We start from the raw sequence: 19,859 nt of genomic DNA, 5'->3' as shown, positions 1-19,859 counted from the left end.
TGTTAAATTCTAATCAAATCTCATTTTTCCTATTTTAAATAACTTATTTTCAAGAATTAACCATAAGTTTATAATTGATTTTAAATGGGTAGTATTTATCCACTTAAAATCACAAATAATGGTAGAATAAACATGAACTTACTGTGCGTTTTAAATTGATCTTTGGTAATTACTATGACAACTATATGCCCCAAAAAACACCTAAATGCCCTTCAGTTTGTGATCTTTAAAAAAAATTCTATCTTTATAAGTCTTAATCTCCATTAAGCATCAAGTGCCCAATTGCAAGTATTTTCCAGTGTCTAAATAATAGAATAGTTTGTCTCCTTTTCCAGCTGTTGTGGAGAAGCACCCTTATATAAAAGGAAAGAAGGAAGGAAGGAAGGAAGGAAGGAAGGAAGGAAGGAATGAATTACATGTTTGTTATAAGATTAATTTTTAAAATGACTTTAGAAATTCAGGGAACCCCAAAGTAAGAATTAAATTGCTATATACAAGGCTATCATGGAATATTAAAAAGGTACCACAGTTTAGAAGTTTCTGGATTTAACTTGACTCTCAAAGAAAGGAGTGAAGGGAAGTTCCCCATTCAGGTTGAACTGGTAGCAGCAAGCAGACTCAGAAAGCATCACCCCGGTGAGTTGCACAGGTGCCTGCTTCTCCCAGGCTGCTGAGGGGCAGGACGTGGAACCGGACCTTGTCCCTGCAGTGTGTCCTCTGAAGTCTGAGAGGGTTTTTTGGTTTTGTTTTCTTTTTTAAATGCATTGAAACCTGAAAGCAATGAAGCACTGCATGGCTTGACTCTTTCTAAATGTAGTATTTTAAGAAAAAACCTTAAACCACCTATTAGAGTATGCTTTAGAACCTTTCTTTGGATTATTGGCATCAGTTTTGCTAAGAAATTATGGGCTACCTTGCACACATTATTGCTATTAGTAACATAGTTGTGTAATAAATAATGAAACACTGTGAGTGCTCAGTAGGGTGTATGCCTGCATTTTAACTCCAGAAAACTTTCTGTAAAGGAGCTGCTCTGAGGGCTACCGTCTAACAATGGACAGCATGAAGCACACGCTCAATGAGATTTCCTTCCCTTTTTAAACTTATGGGGTCTAAGTTTTCTTTCTTTATAGTGCCTGCTTTTAATGTCTCCTCTGCTTAGAGCTGGTATTTCTGAAGGAAAAAAAGTTTATGCTCAGATATTTTATAAGTAGATGTTTTCTTTTATCCTCACTTCAGTTTCTACTTGGCTTTAAATGAGATTACTGAGAAAAAGATAAAATAAATCTTTTTAAAAAGAAGTAGCTGGAGGCTTAGGTTTTCTCTGTGTAGCCTCAACTTAATTATAAAAGTTTAACATTTATGTAACTTCATAAAAACCATATTATAGGATTGATTTTAGGGAAATGTTTCTTTCTTTTTTTGTATCTTTGTGGTACTAGGGATTGAGGCCAAAAGCATTCTACCGCTGAGCTGCATCCCCAGTCCTATTTTTATTTCTTTTTTTTTTTTTTTGGTGTGTGTGTGTGTGTGTGTGTGTGTGTGTGTGTGTGTGTGTGTGTGTTACTAGGGGTGGAACCCAGAGGCTTTCTACCTCCAGGCTATACTCCCAGACCTATTTTATATTTTATTTGGAAACAGGGTCTCACTAAGTTGCTGAGAGCCTCACTAAGTAGCTGAGGCTGGCTTTGAACCTGTGCAATCCTCCTGTCTCAGCCTTCCAAGCGCAGGGATTACAAGCATGCGACACCACACCCGGCTTTTATTTCTGTTTTGAAACAAGATCTCACTAGGTTGATAAGAGTCTCACTACTGTAAGGCTGTTCTCAAACCTACGATCCTCCTGTCTCAGCCTCCCACGTACTAGGAATACAGGTGTGCACCACCACGCCTGGCTTTAGTGACACTGGTTTTTTGTTTGTTTGGTTGTTGTTGTTGTTGTTGTTGTTGTTGTTGTTGTTGTTTTGCGTTACTGGGGATGGTACCCAGGGGCATTCGACCTCCGAGCTACACCTCCTGCCCTATTTTTTATTCTTTATTTTGAAACCAGGTCTCACTGAGTTGCAGAGGGCCTCACTAAGTAGCTGAGGCTGTCCGCGAACCACGATCCTCCAGTCTCAGCCTCCCAAATGCTGGGATTACAAGCGTGCGCCACCACGCCCAGCTTGGGTTACTGTTTTCTAAAACAAAAACCTTAAAGATATTCAGGAAGATTAGTTTTCCATGCATAAATAGGTATTTAAAAAATTATTGTTGTATCTTGCTCTAAAGTTTTTAGTAATAAAATTTTCAGAGATGTTTGTGGAGCTTTTTACTAGTATAAAGTAAGGACCTCTGAAATAATAAAATAAATAAGCAACAGAGTTTCTGAGAGCATCTAACAATTGAAAACAACCTGGAGAAGCAGTGAAGGGTAACTGCAAAGAAAAAGTGTTCTGTTTCCAGTATCTAAGGATCAAAAGCAGTTTTTTTCTTCCATATTTCTGTTACTTTTAGATGAATTATGTGAAGTCATTACTAACCAAATAATTCCAAGTCTTTCTCTAAAAGCATGAACTGTTTTTTAAAGACTCCAACTTCAGTTTAAAAATTAGGAAACAGATATTAAATATTGGGTTGCTTTATCCTAGAATATCAGAGTTTTGTTATTTGTACATGAACATAAATTTACCCATATTAACCCGTATAAGCCAGGCGTGGTGGCGCACGCTTGTAATCCCTGTGCTTGGGAGGCGGAGACAGGAGGATCGCGCAGGTTCGAAGCCAGCCGCGCTGGCGTAAGAGACCCTGTTTCAAAAAATATAAAATAGGTCTGGGAGCGTAGCCCGGAGGTAGAAGGGCTTCCAGGAACCCCAGTACCACAAAAAAAAAAAAAAGCAACTGGCTGGGCGTGGTGGCGCACGCTTGTAATCCCCACGCTTGGGAGGCGGAGATAGGAGGATGGAGCAGGTTCGAAGTCAGCCACGCTGGCGTAAGAGACCCTGTTTCCTAATAAAAAGTATAAAAATAGGTACTGGGAGTAAAGCCCAGAGGTAGAAGGGCTTCCAGGAACCCCAGTACCACAAAAAAAAAAAATTGCAACTGTTAATTTGTTTATTTCTCAAAGGATAGCACAGTAAAATTTTTCATATAACATTTCACCCTTGAATTGAATATGACAAACATTTGTAGGACTTAGTTGGCTGTTCAGATTAATTACATAAGAAAATAAATGTTTGTCACCACTGTGGAAAGGTGACCTCTTAGAAAGTTTTATTAGCTGCGCCCATTGGCGCAGACCAAGACTGGGAAGGCCAAGACAGGAGGATCACAGACTCAAGGTCAGTCTGAGCAACTAAGTGAGACCCTATTTCAAAATAAAAATAAAAAGGGCTGGGAGTGTGGTTTGGAGATAAAATTCCCCTGAGTTCCCCTGAGTTCTATTCTCAGTACAACAAAGAGAGAGAGAGAGAGAGAGAGAAGTTCTGTTGATAGAAGGAACTTGAATATTAGAAGACAAAGTAGCAATCTAAATTAATATTAAACTAATACTTCACCCCAGTTTCCACATGTTTATATACTTGTGTATAACTGAAAAATTGGAGACAGCATCTAGAATTTATTCACAAATGAATTATTTTAAGAATTGGATAAATAGTATTACATCAGATCTGACTAAAGTAAATAGCAAATAGAAGCAAGTGGATTCTAGACTCATATTCAGTGCACAGTCAAAATACTAATCTAGCTGGGCGTGGTGGCCCATGCTTGTAATCCCAGCATTTGGGAGGCTGAGACCTGAGGATCATGGTTCGCAGACAGCCTCAGCTACTTATTGAGGCCCTTTGCAACTCAGTGAGACCCTGTTCCAAAATAAAGAATAAAAAATAGGACTGGAGGTATAGCTCAGAGGTAGAATGTCCCTGGGTTCCAGCCCCAGGACTGCAAAATAAATAAATAAACAAACAAACAAACAAACAAACTAATGTAGCTAAAAAGGTAGTTAGCTACCCTATTTCCCCTAGAACTGTGTTGGCAGCTGAACTGTTTTCATACTTCCTCAGCACTTTTCTTCCTTGGCACAGGATTTCTTAATTTTACTATGAGATTTAATCTTTACTTAATTTCTTATTCCTTTTTCAAAAAGCTTTTTTTTAAATGGTTAACTAAATGTTTTTATGTGAAAGTAAAATTGGGAAAAATTAAGAGAAATTCTAAAAACGATTTTGTTGTAAGCAAAATGAGGGCTTAAAACGTGCCCCTTCCTGTTCATTTGAAATCTGCCTTACTGTGGTTGGTGCTTTGCAAACTTGCGGTTCTGATTTACTCTATCATTCATAAATTATGGCAAATGTGCTAGAGCCAAACTTCCATTAAGTAAATTTTCACATCATTCCCTAAGTTCATGAATTTCACTAATCATTTACCTCTTGTGTAGTACCATCTAATTTTGTGGTATCAATTCCCCTTATTTAAATTGGTCCTAATTTCTCTTTTTACTTCTGTCCTTTCTTTCCCTTTGATAGCTTCTCTTGCCTATTGCTGCAAGAATGTCTGAGGAGTCTTACTTTGAATCTAAAACAGAGGAGTCAAAAAGTGCAGAGATGTCATGTCAGATCACAGCAGCAAGTAACGGGGAGGGCCATGGCATGAACCCAAGTCTGCAGGCCATGATGCTGATGGGCTTTGGGGATATCTTCTCAATGAACAAAGCAGGAGCTGTGCTGCATTCTGGGATGCAGATAAACATGCAAGCCAAGCAGAATTCCTCCAAAACCACATCTAAGAGAAGGGGGAAGAAAGTCAACATGGCCCTGGGGTTCAGTGATTTTGACTTGTCAGAAGGTGACGATGATGATGATGACGGTGAGGAGGAGAATGGCATGGATAACAATAGTGAGTGAAAGCAGAAAGCAAAGGAATGGAATTGAAAATGTTCAGAAAAGAGAAAATCGTTATCTCAGTCTGTACAAAAGAACAATAAGAAGGCAGATTCCAAGCACTGCGTTCTTAGGCCAATCAATTCACAGGATGGTAATTTCCTTATCTGTTTCACTTTTGATTTATTTTTGCTTACAGAAAAGTGAGGGGGAAATAAAGCCAAAAAGGTATATTTATGAACCAGCAGATATTATCGGTGCCTGATTATAGAAATTTGTGATTCTATATACAACATAGAATTTTTAAACTAATGACATTCTGGCTTTTTCTTTTTTTAATGAGTATTTTATAGTTTGTATTTGACTTTATTTTATTCCCTTTATTCAATTAGTTAAGAAAACTTGCATTCTGAACAAGCACCCTTCACTTCAAATTCTTCTTTGACAGTTGATTCTTCTATAACACATTGCATTTTTTTCTTCTGACAATACATTGTAATGTCAGGAATGATTGATAGTGACTATAAAATCTAGCCTCAAAAAGATGGAGATGAAAAGAGGTTATAACAAAATGCTTCTTCAGAAATACTGAAATGCCAAGAATTTTCAATACTAAATAGCACAGCCACTCAAAGTACAACCTGGGAGGTGTTCTCAGTAGTACGTTTGCAGGAGGGATACTCTAATTTGAAACCAACAGCAGATATTGCAGGCTTGCATACCAGTGCTGACCCTGGAAGCTCTTCACAACAACACACTGTCATCTGAGGCTCAGCTTGTGCTTCACTCAGAAAGACTCGTCTTAAAGGGCCACTTCCAGGTGAGCGCATGCGGAGTAGAGGCCTGCTCTGCACTTCCAGGAAGGGCGCTCCGCATGGTTGTTTCTTTATTTTTATTTTATTTTTTCAAAAGGGCGTAATAATTTGAAATATATGTATGGATATCTTTTTTAAATATTATAAAATGAATAGTAAAGATAAGTTACCTTTACTTCAGCAAAAACAAATTCTGAAGGGTCCTTTCTATATTAAATCTAGCTTTCCAGAGTGGTCTCTCTTTTTTAAACTATGTTTGGTGGTGCTGATGTTTCAGAGAAATAGATCCAGGAACTGCTCTGAAAGCCAGGCTACCCAGAGTTATCCTCAGAACGCTATCATTTGTTTATCAAAGCTCATTTAAACTATAAAATCTGGTTTAAAAAATTGTAACTAGATAAAGAAAGGCAAAAGAACAAAGACCTTTTCCAGTCTAAATTAGAAAGCGGTGCCATTCATTTGACTATTAAATAAAAATATTTTTGGTGGCTCTTTATATAGAAGTTTCAAGAAGGAATGTCATCACGGTTGTTATCTAATATTTCTAAGTATATTTGATTACAAAAAGTCTTTTGGAATTTGAAATATGATGTGCTTCTAATCCCTATCGAGAACACAAAAACACCAAATGATCAATGTACTGTGCCAACTTTATTTGGGGAGAAATAACTAGTAAGACATCCAAGGCCTCTACATCCTGCGTGATCATGGGCAAACTTTCTCCGTGAGTCTGTTTGCTCATCATTAACATGGGAATAATAGTAGCCTATTTCAAGGGAGTGTCATGAAAATCAAAAGAAACAACATGTGTAAAACACTTAGCACACTACCAGGCCCATGGTAAGTGGCCCATTAATGCTAGCTACGATTAATTCTGCCAGGGAAACGACACTGAAAAATGAGTGGTTTCAGTAACCTTCTGTAAAACTAAACAATCAATTTCAAATGATACTGCTTAGTGATATGAAGTGAAAATAAGAGTGGATAGCTTTTAGAAAAGATAGAACATTCTTAGAATGTAAGCTCTACAAACCGATTTAATTCAGTTGTTCTTGGGAGCTATGGACAGGTACACCTGGTCTGTAATACTTACAGACCATTCCACCACCCACAGATTGAGCAAATGAGAATGAGCAGGTGAAACTTTGCTCTAGAAAATGGTCCCCCACGTACCCATTCTGCTGCAAGTCCTCTGTGCATGCGTAGATCCAAAAGCATGTGCACATGCGTGGCAGCCTGTGTGCACCCTGGCTTTAGCCAGGCTGCTCCAGTGTGATGGCATCTTGGAAGGGGCAGAGGCATGCCTTGAAGTGCTGACTTTGCAACATCACTTCGGGACCTGAAGGAGAAGACAAAAAGCAAGGTCTTAAAGGCTCTTGTACATCTTCCCAGGAAAAGGTCAAACCATTCATTCTATAGACACTCACTTGAGCCCCATCTCTGTTCCCAGCTCTGTTCTGAGTAACAGGCAGGTAAAAATCATTGTGTTCATGGGGATATATACCTACTAGTGAACGGATCAGCAATCAACAAAACAAAATACATCCCATAATATGTGAGCATTCACCAAGTGCATGCTGAAAAATGAAGAGGGAAAGGAAGATAAGGCTGATGGAGGAGTGGGAATGTTTTTCAAGTGTGGTCTGGAAAGGCCCCACTGCCTACGTAGATAACATTGAGCAAAGCTGAGGAAGGCAAGGGGACCCTGTGGGTGGCAGGAACTTCATGCTGTATGAGGAATGTGAAACTTGCCTCCCACTTAAGAGCAACCTGGGATAAACCTAGAACATACAAACCAAGTGAAACTGGCATTTTCCCTTCATTTTTATATAAATCCATGTTATTATAAAGTTTGGGTATATTAAAAATAAGGCCAAAAGAAAAAAATTATAAGAACTTATACCCAGACTCAGTTTTACCAGTAATTAGGTAATGTTCTCCCAGGCCCTAATTATTGTTATTTTTCTCACCAGTATTGGGGAGATGTTCATAGCTCAGTACTCTGTTTAATATTACAATGTTTGGCCTAAGAAAAAATGCAATGTGTTATAGAGGATGCAGGTGTCAAAGAAGAACTAGAAATGAAAGGTGCTTTTTGAGAAGGCAAGTTTTCTTAATCAGTTGAAAAAAGAGAACAAAATAAAGCCAATATAGACTATAAAATATTCAAAAATAGTATAAAATGAAAATATGTGTTTTTCAGGGGAACATAATAATCCTGGGTTCTAAATACATGCCATTGAGAAACTGCCAGGATTTAGGATTCAGGAGAATTGGCCTCGGTGAGGAGCCTGAAATTGTTTTTGCTTGGAATTGGCACTGTGTGGCATTGGCTATTGTACTGTCATTCCAAATCAGTGCTCTTTAGTACTTCAAAAGTGTTAAAACATCCCTGAAGTCTGAATCACATAAACAGAATCATAGTGTTCTCACTCTATCTCCAAAGATTATTTAGAAGACATTAGGTTCTATTAACCTTATTAATCTTAAGAATATATGTCTATTAGCCATCTGCAAGATTTCTAATGATGTTAATCGTACTGCTTCAAATCTGTTTCCACATCAGTTTTTGAAATGGCAAATTATCAATGTTAGATTTAGTTCCAATTACTTGTCCTACAAAAAAATGTACATTTTGCAGAGAAGGATTGAAGAAACACTTAGATTTTTAAAGATTCAAATGAGAATTGAAATTCTGAAATGTGATGATAACTGTCGTACAGTTGAAAATGTATCACTTTTGATCTTTTTTTCTTTAGTCATAAATTTTAGCATGTGGAATTTAATGACACTCTGCTATTGGCTATCAACTGGAGTGGTGCTGTCCCTAATGTATGGGGTGCTGGAACTGGGACACAGTTGTCACAATGACTAGGGGAACATTTAAGTGCTTATTACAAAGACTGATAACACCCTGCACTTAGGGACAGTCCCTCCCTATAAAGAATTCCATCCAGAATCCCAGTGGCCTTTCCCCCACTAAGAAACTCATTACACCCAGCAGTTTTAGAGTTTCGCCTCTAATTTTAATTTCCCCCCAAACAAAATCACTTTCAAAATTATAACAATGAATTATAACAATGATACAATCTGAGTTTTATAAGTGTGTGGCTTTATCTCAAATCACCATTGCAAAAAATATAGTTTTACCCCCCTCACCTAGAAATGCTAGTAGAAACTTTATAGAGACATTCACCTAAGGAGGATTATTCTCCTATTAGAATGATTCCATGCTATGTAAAAAGAGAAAAACCTCATTGAGGTAGCTACAGTTCTGCAAAGTGGCCAGATTAATTTAAAAGGCCCTTTTCCAGCCAGGTCTAGTGGCACATGACTATAAATTTCAGTGCTTGGGAGGCTGAGACAGGAGGATCGCAGGTTCGAAACCAGCCTCAGCAACTTACCAAAGCCCTCAATGACTTAGCAAGGCCCTATTTCCAAATAAGAAATAAAATAGGTCTGTGGATATATCTCAGAGACAGCACGCGCCTGGGCTCAATTCTCAGTATCACAAAAAAATAAAAATTAAAGACATTTTTCCTAATAGCAATTTTTAAAACCCAAATCACAGTTTAGTGTTTTACATAAATAAGCAATAGGTAGACACATGACACACTTTTTTTTTTTTTTTTTTTTTTTTTTTTTTTTTTTTTTTTTTTGCTTTGAGCTGGTTTTTAACCAGTGGTTCTTTTTTTTATTTTTATTTTTTATCATGCAGCAGGTTTGTTAGACTTTATCACAAACTGAGGTATTCAAAGTTGACTTCATTTAAGTCAAAGGAATTGAGGGTAGGAGAGAGTTTGGGAGAGGTCTAGAATGATTTCTCTTAGCATTACTGTGTACATTACTTTATTTTTCAGAGTTTTCATTAGAGTAGTAAAAGTTATATGAGAGACAGTTTTAAAACTTAGTCCGCATTAAATATTACTCTCTTTTATCTCTGGATTTTTGTTACACTAGACTAGTCGCAGCCTGATAATATTAGTAGCGTCTCACCATAACACATACATAGTAGAGCATCATGTGTCTATAATCAGGCACCTTTTGCTGTTTTGGAGGATGGCTGTTTTCCTGTTTAGATTTCCAGCATTGCCAGAGAGGAGAATCTGCCCTGTTCTCCTGATTGTAGCATAGCTTGGTAGCTCTAGGTGCAGCACTGCTGTGATGAAAAATGGGTGTCTATCAGGAAATCGGGGACTGGCTGTGTTTTTTCAGACCCCAGCTTTGTGTGTATTCTGTTACCTGTGAGGAGCTTTCTGACATGTGATTATTTACTTCAAAACTAGAGTTTCAGGCACCTACATTAAGTATTTCATATTGTGTGCAGAATAGTATATCTTTTCATGTCAGATATGATACAGTGCACATACTGCCTTTACACTCTTTTAAAAGTTTTGTACTAAATAATAGAAAATATTTATATTCTTTGAGTGTGAGCTTTGAATAGATGGCATTATCACTTCATTTTTTTTTAACAAAAATCTTCTCTCAATTAATCTAATGCAATGTTATTCTGAGCAAGTCCTATGCCAAATATCGTGTAATGTTTGTATGGAAGATTAATAATGTTTGTATGGAAGATTAATTTTACTCTCGTGTGGTAAGACTATTTAGTTACTAACTTCATAGTTGGAATTTGATATTCCAGCACAAAGTCCACAATGTATTCAGAAATCCAAGTTGGTGTCATACATTTCATTTTGATGTGAACTTTGCTTTCCTTTGTTCTAAGACTCCATTTTGCAATAAACGTTTTGACAGTAAACCCCTTTGTGTTTCTGTGTACATAACATCTTTGTTGGGTTGGATTCCCAACATCCTTTGAAGGAATCATTGTCACACACATGCACAAGAGTATTAGCTTTTCTCTCCTGAAGTCAGTTGGAGTGTAAATAATGAATTTGTAAAGTGATGGGGCAGTCATGAGGGATTTTTTTTTTTTAATCCCCAAAGAAAGAAAGGCTTAGAACTTATCCTACATCAGATACACTGATATGTTAACAAGGTACAGAAGACATAAAGGAAACGGTAAGCCACCATGTGGCCAGAGATCATTAACTCTTATCCCCTGTCTTGCCAAATTCAAACTGTGCTGAAGCAGCGCCTGACTCCAGCCTTTCTCCCGCTGGTCTTTGTCAGCCTCGCAGGCGCCTGCTGGAGCGCGTGGCACACTGGGCCCCGTCTCCCCATGGCATCATGTGCTCTGAGCCCGCCGCGAGGGCAGAGGACTCTGACCTCCTCTTGACATTAACCAAAGATGTTGCTTACTTCATTTGCAACCTTAGTCTATCCAAGAACTATTTATTTTCAATTGTGTGCTTAGAACAACATTTGGAAATTGTATGAGAATCAAAATACTACACATCCCCGCCCCCCGTTTCCTGTAAAGGCAGAACATGATGCAGGAAAATATTTCTGTAATGCAGCCTGGTGTTTCTTGAACTAATCACAAAAGTTTCTTATGTCACATTTGCATCCGTGATAGGAGAAGGAAATGACACGTTTCCACAGCTGTATCTAGCTGCCCTTGGGAAGAAATAAAATTTGTCATGTATTTTCCTTGGTCAAGTTCAGCCTTAGATTTGGTTCCTCAAATCTTTCTCCATCTTGGCTTACTAAAGCAGGTAAGTGCATTGAGTGGTTCACATAAGCGTTTCCAAGGAGGGGAGGGGTGGCCCATGAAGGAGCTGAGGTATACAGGGGGTAGCAGAGTATTGCTGTGAGCATTGCTGTAAGTGATAAGTATATGCTTTACACCCTTGCAACTTGTCTGTGCTACTTTAACCCTACACATTCATATGATTTTAACCAGCAGGGTTTAAAAAAAATTGTTCTGCCCCTCCCAAGTCTGCCTCATTCCCCCTTCCCTGCATTGTGTGATCCAGTTAAGTGAGCGTGCCGTATCCATCCCCCTCCTTCCTCAGCCCTGCAGTACCCAGCTCAACACTCTGCTTCCATTGCCCTGTTGTATGTTTTGAAATCCTTTGTGAATGTATCAGTCCTTGTATAGACATAGACATTCAACTCTCTACCAGAGAATTTAGCGTTTTAGTACATGCAGTCTTCATTCTGCAAAATGGTTCAACAAAAATGTACCGAGTATTGTATTCTCAGCACTGAGTAAACCATGGTGAAGGTGGCCTTGGACTCCCCTGTGGATAGTCCACACCTATTCAGACTCTGTTCTATTAAAAGCTCCTTGAAGGGTCTGCACCTTTACCAGCGAAGTCCTGAGTCCTGACAGGTTAGAAATGTTAACTAACCCACCCCTTGGGTTGTTAAACTAATAGGAAAAGCAACGCAAGTACATCTTTTTTCAACTCACAAAAAATATTATTTGTAGCTGGGCATGGTAGTGCATGTCTGTAATCCCAGCACTTGAGAGTCTAAGACAAGAGGATCATAGGTTTGAGGTCAACCTCCACAATTTAGTGTGACCCTGTTTCAAAATAATAAAAGGAGCCGGGCGTGGTGGCGCACGCTTGTAATCCCCGCGCTTGAGAGGTGGAGACAGGAGGATCACGCTGGTTTGGAGCCAGCCTCGCTGGCTTAAGAGACCCTGTTTCCAAATAAAAATATAAAATAGGTCTGGGAGTGTAACCCGGACATAGAAGGGCTTCCAGGAACCCCAGTACCAACAACAAAAAATACTACTAATAATAAAAGGAACTGAGTATGGTGATGCACACTTGTAATTCCAGTACTTGGGAGACTGAAACAAGAAGATCACAGGTTTACAGCCAGCCTCAGGAACAGGAGACTCTCCACAATCTAGTGAGATCCTATTTCAAAATAAACAATAAAAAAATTGGACTGGGGGTATATCCCAGAGGTAGAATGCCCTTGGGTTTAATCTCCAGTACCATAAAAAATTAAGAATAATAAAATAGAGCTGAATATTTAGTTCAGAGGTACAATACCTCTGGGCTCAGTCCCTAGTTCCGCAAAAATGCACAAAGCATTATTTGTTTTTTTTTTAATGTTTTTTTAAATTTTTTTTATTGGTGCATTATATTCATACAACTTATTGGGGTAAAAAACTTGTACAAAGCATTATTTGTAACAGGTTGGGTGATATTGTGACATGTTATCCCACAGTGATTCAAACATTTTGGTACCCTATGCTAGTTAAAGCTATTAACTATGACAAACTAATTCAGCCAGTGGGCACACAGTCTTTTTCAAATTTTGTAAGCACCTATTATAATATTGTGATCATGGGACATACATTGAAGCAAGATGCTCTTTGGCTGTGAAAATAGTATGGGCTGACATGTCCTTCAAAACTTAGTTCATGCTTATGCCATGCCTGGCAACAAGATGTTTTAGTCTGTGCTAGCCCAAATCTGCACCAGTTCCAATTTTACATATCCTCCTTCCTCCATGGATTCTGATCTTTGGTTGTAAGAATATAATGCAAGTGAGATATTTAAACACTTAAAAAAAATTCCCCAATGAGAATAGGCAGGAAAAGTCATCTGGTTACCAAATGTTGGCTTTGGAATTTCCACCGATAAATGATCTTCACATTGGCTGAGAATTCTGAAGGAGGCTCTAGTATCTGGTAAATGTCAGGAATGTCTTTACTGCTGCCGAGGCCTTGTTCCGAGATGTTAAACCATTCCTGGTGTGCCAAGGACCAAGAGAAGAATACACGGAGTTGAACAGCACCTCCGATCCTGCCCCCAAACAGCCCACAAAGTACAATGAATCATTAGTAGGAATCGATATGCATTATTGGCTCCCGGTATCAACCTCCTTGGAGCATTGAGAACTCCCTCTTAAGGCCAGGGAAACTGTTTTCTATTCATCTCAACCTGCAGGAGGAACCAAGCCAGAAAAGCAGCTGAGAGCTGAGATGAGAAGCTAAGTCAAAAAGACCAGGATAATATTACTTTCTTTTTCATTTCATTCGTATTTCCCACGCAGCTGCTGCCTTCCTTTGAGATCAGCGCATGGACTGAAGACGACGTGGTAAGCCACCTCTGTTAATGTCTCATTGGACCTGGGCGGGTATTGCATACATTTGTGCACAGGTTTAAAAATGCAGCTAGAGGGATTTGGAATGCCTAAATAGCCGAAGCTGACAAATTCCATTTTTTTCCTTCTGTTTTTAACACTTTAATAGAGATAGAAAATAAAGCCTCAGCTGGGCATTGTGGCGCATGCGTGTAATCCCCGCACTTGGGAGGCTGAGACAGGAGGATCGTGCAGGTTCGAAGCCAGCCTCAGCTGGCTTAAGAGACCCTGATTCCAAATAAAAATATAAAATAGGTCTGGGAGTGTACCCCGGAGGTAGAAGGCTTCCATCCCCAGTACAACCAAAAATAAAGCCTCAAATAGCAAAGCAAGCATGCCCTCAAATCTTCTGCTCCTTCGAAGACGGCACGTAGAGCAAGTTCTCCTCTTAGTCGTGGCGTTAACTTTATGTGGACATGATGTGTTAGTCTAATGTCCTTCCTACTGACTCTGAAAATACTCCGCAATATGATAACAAAGCAGTGACCCAGGAAACCAATTGAGCAGCGTTTAAAAAGAATCTGATCTTAAACTTTCCTAAAAATGCCAGGTGTGCACTAAAGCCAGGTAGAGACAGATCTGGTAAAGGCAGTGTGGGACTCCGCCTGCACTGGGTCTCCATCCCACCCCACACCCACTTGCAGTGACAACTTCATACTTGCTGTCCTTGCTCCGGCCCTCCCCAGGAGGAGTGGGCGTTGTGCTCCCGACACCCTCTTTAGCCTTAGCCAGAGGAGCTCCTTGTTGCTCCGAGGATGCAGGCAGAATATTTAAGTCCAAGGGAAGTTGAGCACGTTGCGCTCCAGGTAGAAGCCCAAGAACAGTCCTGCTTAGCCTGATACCTGTTTCCTTAGTGACAAAACAAGTATAAAAATGCCTAATCAGAGACCTCAGGGACTTTATACCTGTCCATGTTCATTTTACAAGCAGAAGGGCATCATTAAATGAAGAAATGAGGATGGAACGCTAGGCTTAGCAGGGATGGGTCCCACCTCAGGGAACAGCAGATGTCCCAAGGAACAGACTGGCTGCTAGAAACTCTTCAGAAGGTCCGCTTGCCTCACTCAACCACCTGGTGGGCCAGGGCATTTCCTTCTCTGCCCTTTGTATTCTTGTGAAGTAAGACTTCTTTGAGCATTAGGTCACCTCTTGGCTTCTGAGGGTGAGGAAACTTGGCACCAGTTGCCCCTGGCGCTTCCTAGTCACCAAGCCCCAGTAATGCTAGCTCTGCTGCCAGCCCCACTTACCACAGTAAGAGGACGTCAGGTCTCCTTTATTCCCAGGCCTGCACATAATCCCTTTATCCTCAGCTGCAAAGGTGGCCCATCTCCTTTGAAAAGAAATTGTTTTAAAAGCACTGAGTTCTAACAGCTATTTTTAGTCTTTGCTCTGAGGTTGAGTAGTTTCTAGGTCACTTAAACAAAATTCCAAGGTCAAGGACTCCCCAGAGAGTCAGAGGGTCTGAATCTGGCCTCCCGTCTATGTGCCTTCACCCAGGTAATGTCAGGGGTCGCTAGTGAAGAGGTACCGGTTGACATGAAAGGACTGTGGGTCCCTGGCTCCAGCCGCCTCGCTCCATCACACAGGAAGCGCCACGCTTCAGCTCGTCATGATGAAACAAGCCGAGGACAGAGGGCTCGCTCTGGCCACTGCTGTGTGGACGCTGGGACTCATACAGTGCCGGTTGGCAATCTGGGAACCACTGGCACATAGGTGGAAAGATCACCCTCACAGCCCTCTTGAAAAGGTTTTATCATGTCTCCCAAGGAAGTCCTTCCACTGTCCAAGGCCCCCAAATGACAGGCAGCTCCTATTTGAAAGTTTGAGGTTCTAATACCACCAAGAGAAACTCTTCTGTCTTACCTTTGTGGCTGAGCCAGAAATTGAAAACTGATTTTACCGTTATGTATGCCCAGTGACCATGTGTGACTCTTCCCAACCATGTCTGTCCTCTCTCCACAGTACTTTTGGGTTCAGCAGCTCGTCAGAAAAGGCAAGTGGATTAAGTTCCCTTCTTATTCATGGAGTTAACTTTGTTGTGGACATGATGTAGTCTGACGCCCTTCCCCTCTGCTCACCTCCCCAGGCGACTCTTCGGTAGAGATGAGTGCCTATGCCAGCCTGTTCAAGGAGAACAACATTACAGGCAAACGCCTGCTGCTCCTGGATGAAGAAGACTTGAAAGACATGGGCATCGTCTCCAAAGGACACATCATTCATTTTAAGGTACCTCGCAGGGGAAACTTCCCCTGGACCAGTCCTTCCCCAGAGCCTGCTGTATTTACGACAGGTTGTGCGGTAGCAGCTGGGGACGGGAACGTGGTGCTGTTGGTTAGGTGCTGAGACGCTTCCCTGCTGTCCATACTCAGCGGCTCCCCCACAACACCATGTTACCCGTAACAAACAGGTTAGCCCCTGGCATGGCAGGAGTGACCTGGGCACACCCTCCAGAAGACCCCAATCTGGTGGGGGAGACAGTATTCATGCAAGAATGGCAAGATGACAACTGTGAGAAATGCCACCGAGGGGAAGTGGTGCTGGGTGAAGGAAGGCCTCTGCAAGGAAGTGGTGAGGGAGTTGATAGCTGAGGACAAGCAGGGATCAGTAGGTAGGTGGTGGCAGGAGGCCTTCCCAGGAGACGCTGCCTGAGAAAGCCTGGGCTGGAATAAAGCTTAGTGACTGGTATGGCACCTGGAGAATGGCCACCATACCCAGGACCTACAGAAGGTCCCTCACTCTGCTCCGGGCTGGAGACCGCCATCGGCAACCCAAAGGATGCTGGAACCCATGGCGGCTGGCTGAGACCCTGGCAGTAACTTCAAGTCCTAATGTGTGTTGCACTTACAATCATTTGTCACCTGGGACATTCACCACCATGTGTGTATTCTAATGCCCCACTGGCCTCAAGAAATCCTAATATTTCCCCCAAAACTTTAGTCAGGAATAGTACCAAATGAAACCTGTTTTCCTTGGGGTTTTGTTTGTTTGTTTGTTTGTTTGTTTCTAATTATTTTTTCTTTTTTATTTTTGTTGTTATTGTTGTTGTTGTTGTTTTGTAATTTAAGAACCAGATTGTTCCTGTGTTTGTTTGGTTGGCTTTGTGTTTTCTAGTTATTCAATCCAAACAGAGGCCTGTTTCCAGTGAAATCTTACCCAGAATCAAATCAAGTTTGCTTCCCAAATTCCTCTCCCAGGATGTGTGGATGAAGGGCTGTGTGCAGGTTAGGAAGGTCAGAAATTGAGTAAAGAAGGAAAAGTAGGGGGGGAAAGCTTCCTTTCCAAACCGCACCTTCACAGAGGCTCTAATGGCAAATAATTCCTCTCACCTTAGAGCAACTCATACTGACTTTTCTAGAGAAATCTCCACTGAGGTCCAAAGAGAACCCATTCACTTCGTTCCACTGACTCCAGATCCTGTAAGAAACATCTTTACAGTCCCTCAGCCTCCCATGTGGCCTGAAACTAAACCACCAGAGACAATCTCCAAGACAGAAAGCAGGACCTTGCTGTCCATTCCCTCCTACGAGATGGGCAAGAAAACTCATGCGTAAGCATACATCTCAAAGGCGGGCAGCAGATTCCATCTTAACCTCTGGGCACAGGAAGTCCATTCTGAAAAGCCATCTGGCTCCTTAGATGGGCCAAGTAGGAAGAAAATTTTCTACAGTACAGAGAAGTTCCAGAATTCCAAAAGAGAAATTTTATAAATCTTGTCCTATTTGGCAGATGCCAAAGAAGATGCACCCATCTCCTCTTCCTTCTGTTGTCTTTGAAAAAGGACCAACATTCCTCAACCACAAGTTAGAGGGAAAGGGGATGGCAAACTTTAATACCTCACAAAACTAAACTGTAACTATTCCCACACTCAGCCAGGGACAGCCGAAGTGTCCCATCATGTTGGTTGGTCTTGTTAAAACAAGCAAAATGACCAGATTTATTGTTTATAGCTCAGAAAATTCAGCAAACTCTTACTAATTACAAGACTGGGCCTGTGAAGATTCTAAGAACTGTCCTACCCTTAAGGAATTTATATCCCAGAGGAGAGATAAAACATGCACTTGTGATTTCTTACAAGCAGTTGGAAGAAAAAAGGCCTTTCACCACCTTGACCTGGCGGGGCAGTGGAGGAAGAGGGAAAGGGAAGCTTCATGTACCAGGGCCCTTGGGCTTTGTCCTGGAGGAAGGACAGAATGTGAAATGTAGACCAGAGCAAGGAAAGAAAGAAAACAAGAAGTTAAAAGAGAATGGGGAGGAGAACAGATTGGATCTGTAGTGAGCAGAAGCCTGGACAGGGCGTAGAACTCCTGATGGCCACAGTGTAATCCAGGCCTGGACCAGGTCCTATTTCAGGCTAGAGGTCTGGAATTTGACCAGGGCTAGTGAGTATTGAGAATGTATTAAACAATTTTTGTTTGTTTTTGTGGTACTCAGGATTGAACTCAAAGTCATTCTATCTCTGAAGCATACACCCAGTCCAATTTTATTTTTTTATTTGGAAACAGCATCTCACTTAGCTGTAGAGGTCCACACTAAGTTGCTGAGAGTGTCCTCAAACCTGCGATCCTATCTTCGCCTCCCAATTACTGGGATTACATGTGTGCATCACCATGCCTGGCTTAAGAATGAACATGTTTAAACTTTGCTTCTAGGGGCCGGGCATGGTGGCGCATGCTTGTAATCCCAGCACTTGGGAGGCTGAGACAGGAGGATCACACAGGTTCGAAGCCAGCCTCAGCTACTTAGTGAGGCTCTCAGCAACTTAGTGAGACCCTGTTTCCAAATAAAATGTAAAATAGTTCTGGGAGTATAGTCCGGAGGTAGAAAGCTCCTGGGTTCTACCCCCAGTCCCACCAAAATAAATAAATAAATAAATAAATAAATAAATAAATAAATAAATAAATAAATAAACTTTGCTTCTGGAGGTTTTAAAGTGGGTTAGAAAAGAAAGGTTGGATTTAGGGGAGAGGGACATTTAGGAGGTTCTAATAGGGAGGCCTGGCTCATAGTGCAAAAATATGAATGGCGAGCAGGGAAGGATCGCCCAGCTAAGAGCTGTTTGCAGATTCCAGAAAGAAATTCAAGCAGCAGGCACAGGCTGCGGCGTGGACAAGCTTGCAGCGGTGGTGCTCGGTGAAAGAAGCCAGACCACAAGAGGTCACATTTGTATTCCATTTATATGGAGTATCCAAAATAGTAATCCATAGAGACAGAAAACAGATCCGTGATTGCCAGGGCTTGGACAGGCAGCAACTGCTTAGTGGGTGCCGCTTCTCCTTCGGGTCTGATGGAATGTTTGAGAACATATTTTAGAGGAAGTGCCTTCACCACACTGTGAGGTTCTAAATGCCATTTGGGTGCACACTTTAAAGTGGTTAATTTTATGGTATGTGAATGTTACCCTATTAAAAAATTATAAAAAAGAAAGGGAGTACAACTGCATCTACCTCTCACCAAGGCTGCTTCTCTTCCGGCTGGGAAGCAGTGTCCTTTGATGGACGGTGTCCTTCAGAATGACAGTGTGTGGCTAGGAGGTCAAAAGGGCCTGGGCAGGAGAGGCGAGAGGAGCGCCAGTCCAGGAAGCAGGACCTGAGGAGGTCATGGGTTTTTGGAGGCCACGGTTAATACAGCTGGAAGATGTAAACAGCAACTCAAAAGGTCTAATACTGCTGTAGAGAAGCCCAGCAATATGCCTGGAGAACGCACCCTGCAGGAGCAGCACTTAAGACATGGTCAGGAGAATGTCCCCAGCACCCCCATGGCTCAGGGGGTCTTTCCTGAGCTCAAAGAGGGGACAGTAGAATCTGTCAGGGCCCCACACTGTCCTCAAGTGCCTAGGCGGGTCTGCACGTGCTTGTACAGACAGCACATAGAGGGAGTCTCCAGGGTTCGGGCCTCCGCAGCCACCTCCTGCCAAAGCTGGGCTACTGTAGGGAGGCTACCAGTGGGGCTTGGCTGACAGGTGGAAGTGGTGTTTCACTAAACTTTGTTATGTGGTTGATCCTTCTCCTATCTGTAATTCCCTTCTCCCAGAGCTTGCAAGCCCTCCCTCCTGTGGAGGAGCCAGATGCTGGAAGAGGATTGAACTTCCATTAGATGTTCATTACATTGTCAAGTGTCAATAGTTTCATTTTGCCTTAGAAAGAAATGCATCTAGTTTTTTTGTTTT

At 41.3% G+C, this 19,859-nt stretch overlaps 1 protein-coding gene across 1 annotated transcript in view; it reads left to right on the top strand.

Moving 5' to 3' along the window:
* MAP3K20 (mitogen-activated protein kinase kinase kinase 20) overlaps nt 1-19,859 on the top strand; it is a gene marked incomplete at its 3' end in the record, with an annotated part of 174,480 nt that overhangs the window by 114,245 nt on the left and 40,376 nt on the right. The window contains exons 12-14 of the mRNA XM_080689527.1: nt 13,604-13,648; nt 15,656-15,686; nt 15,780-15,919. Of these exons, the coding sequence (XP_080545653.1) occupies nt 13,604-13,648; nt 15,656-15,686; nt 15,780-15,919 (216 nt within the window). The remainder of the gene's footprint in view (nt 1-13,603; nt 13,649-15,655; nt 15,687-15,779; nt 15,920-19,859) is intronic.

This window comes from Muscardinus avellanarius (genome assembly GCF_963383645.1).
Source record: "Muscardinus avellanarius genome assembly, chromosome: 2".
Classification (NCBI taxonomy): domain Eukaryota; kingdom Metazoa; phylum Chordata; class Mammalia; order Rodentia; family Gliridae; genus Muscardinus; species Muscardinus avellanarius.
This window is presented reverse-complemented; position numbering and strand designations above follow the sequence as displayed.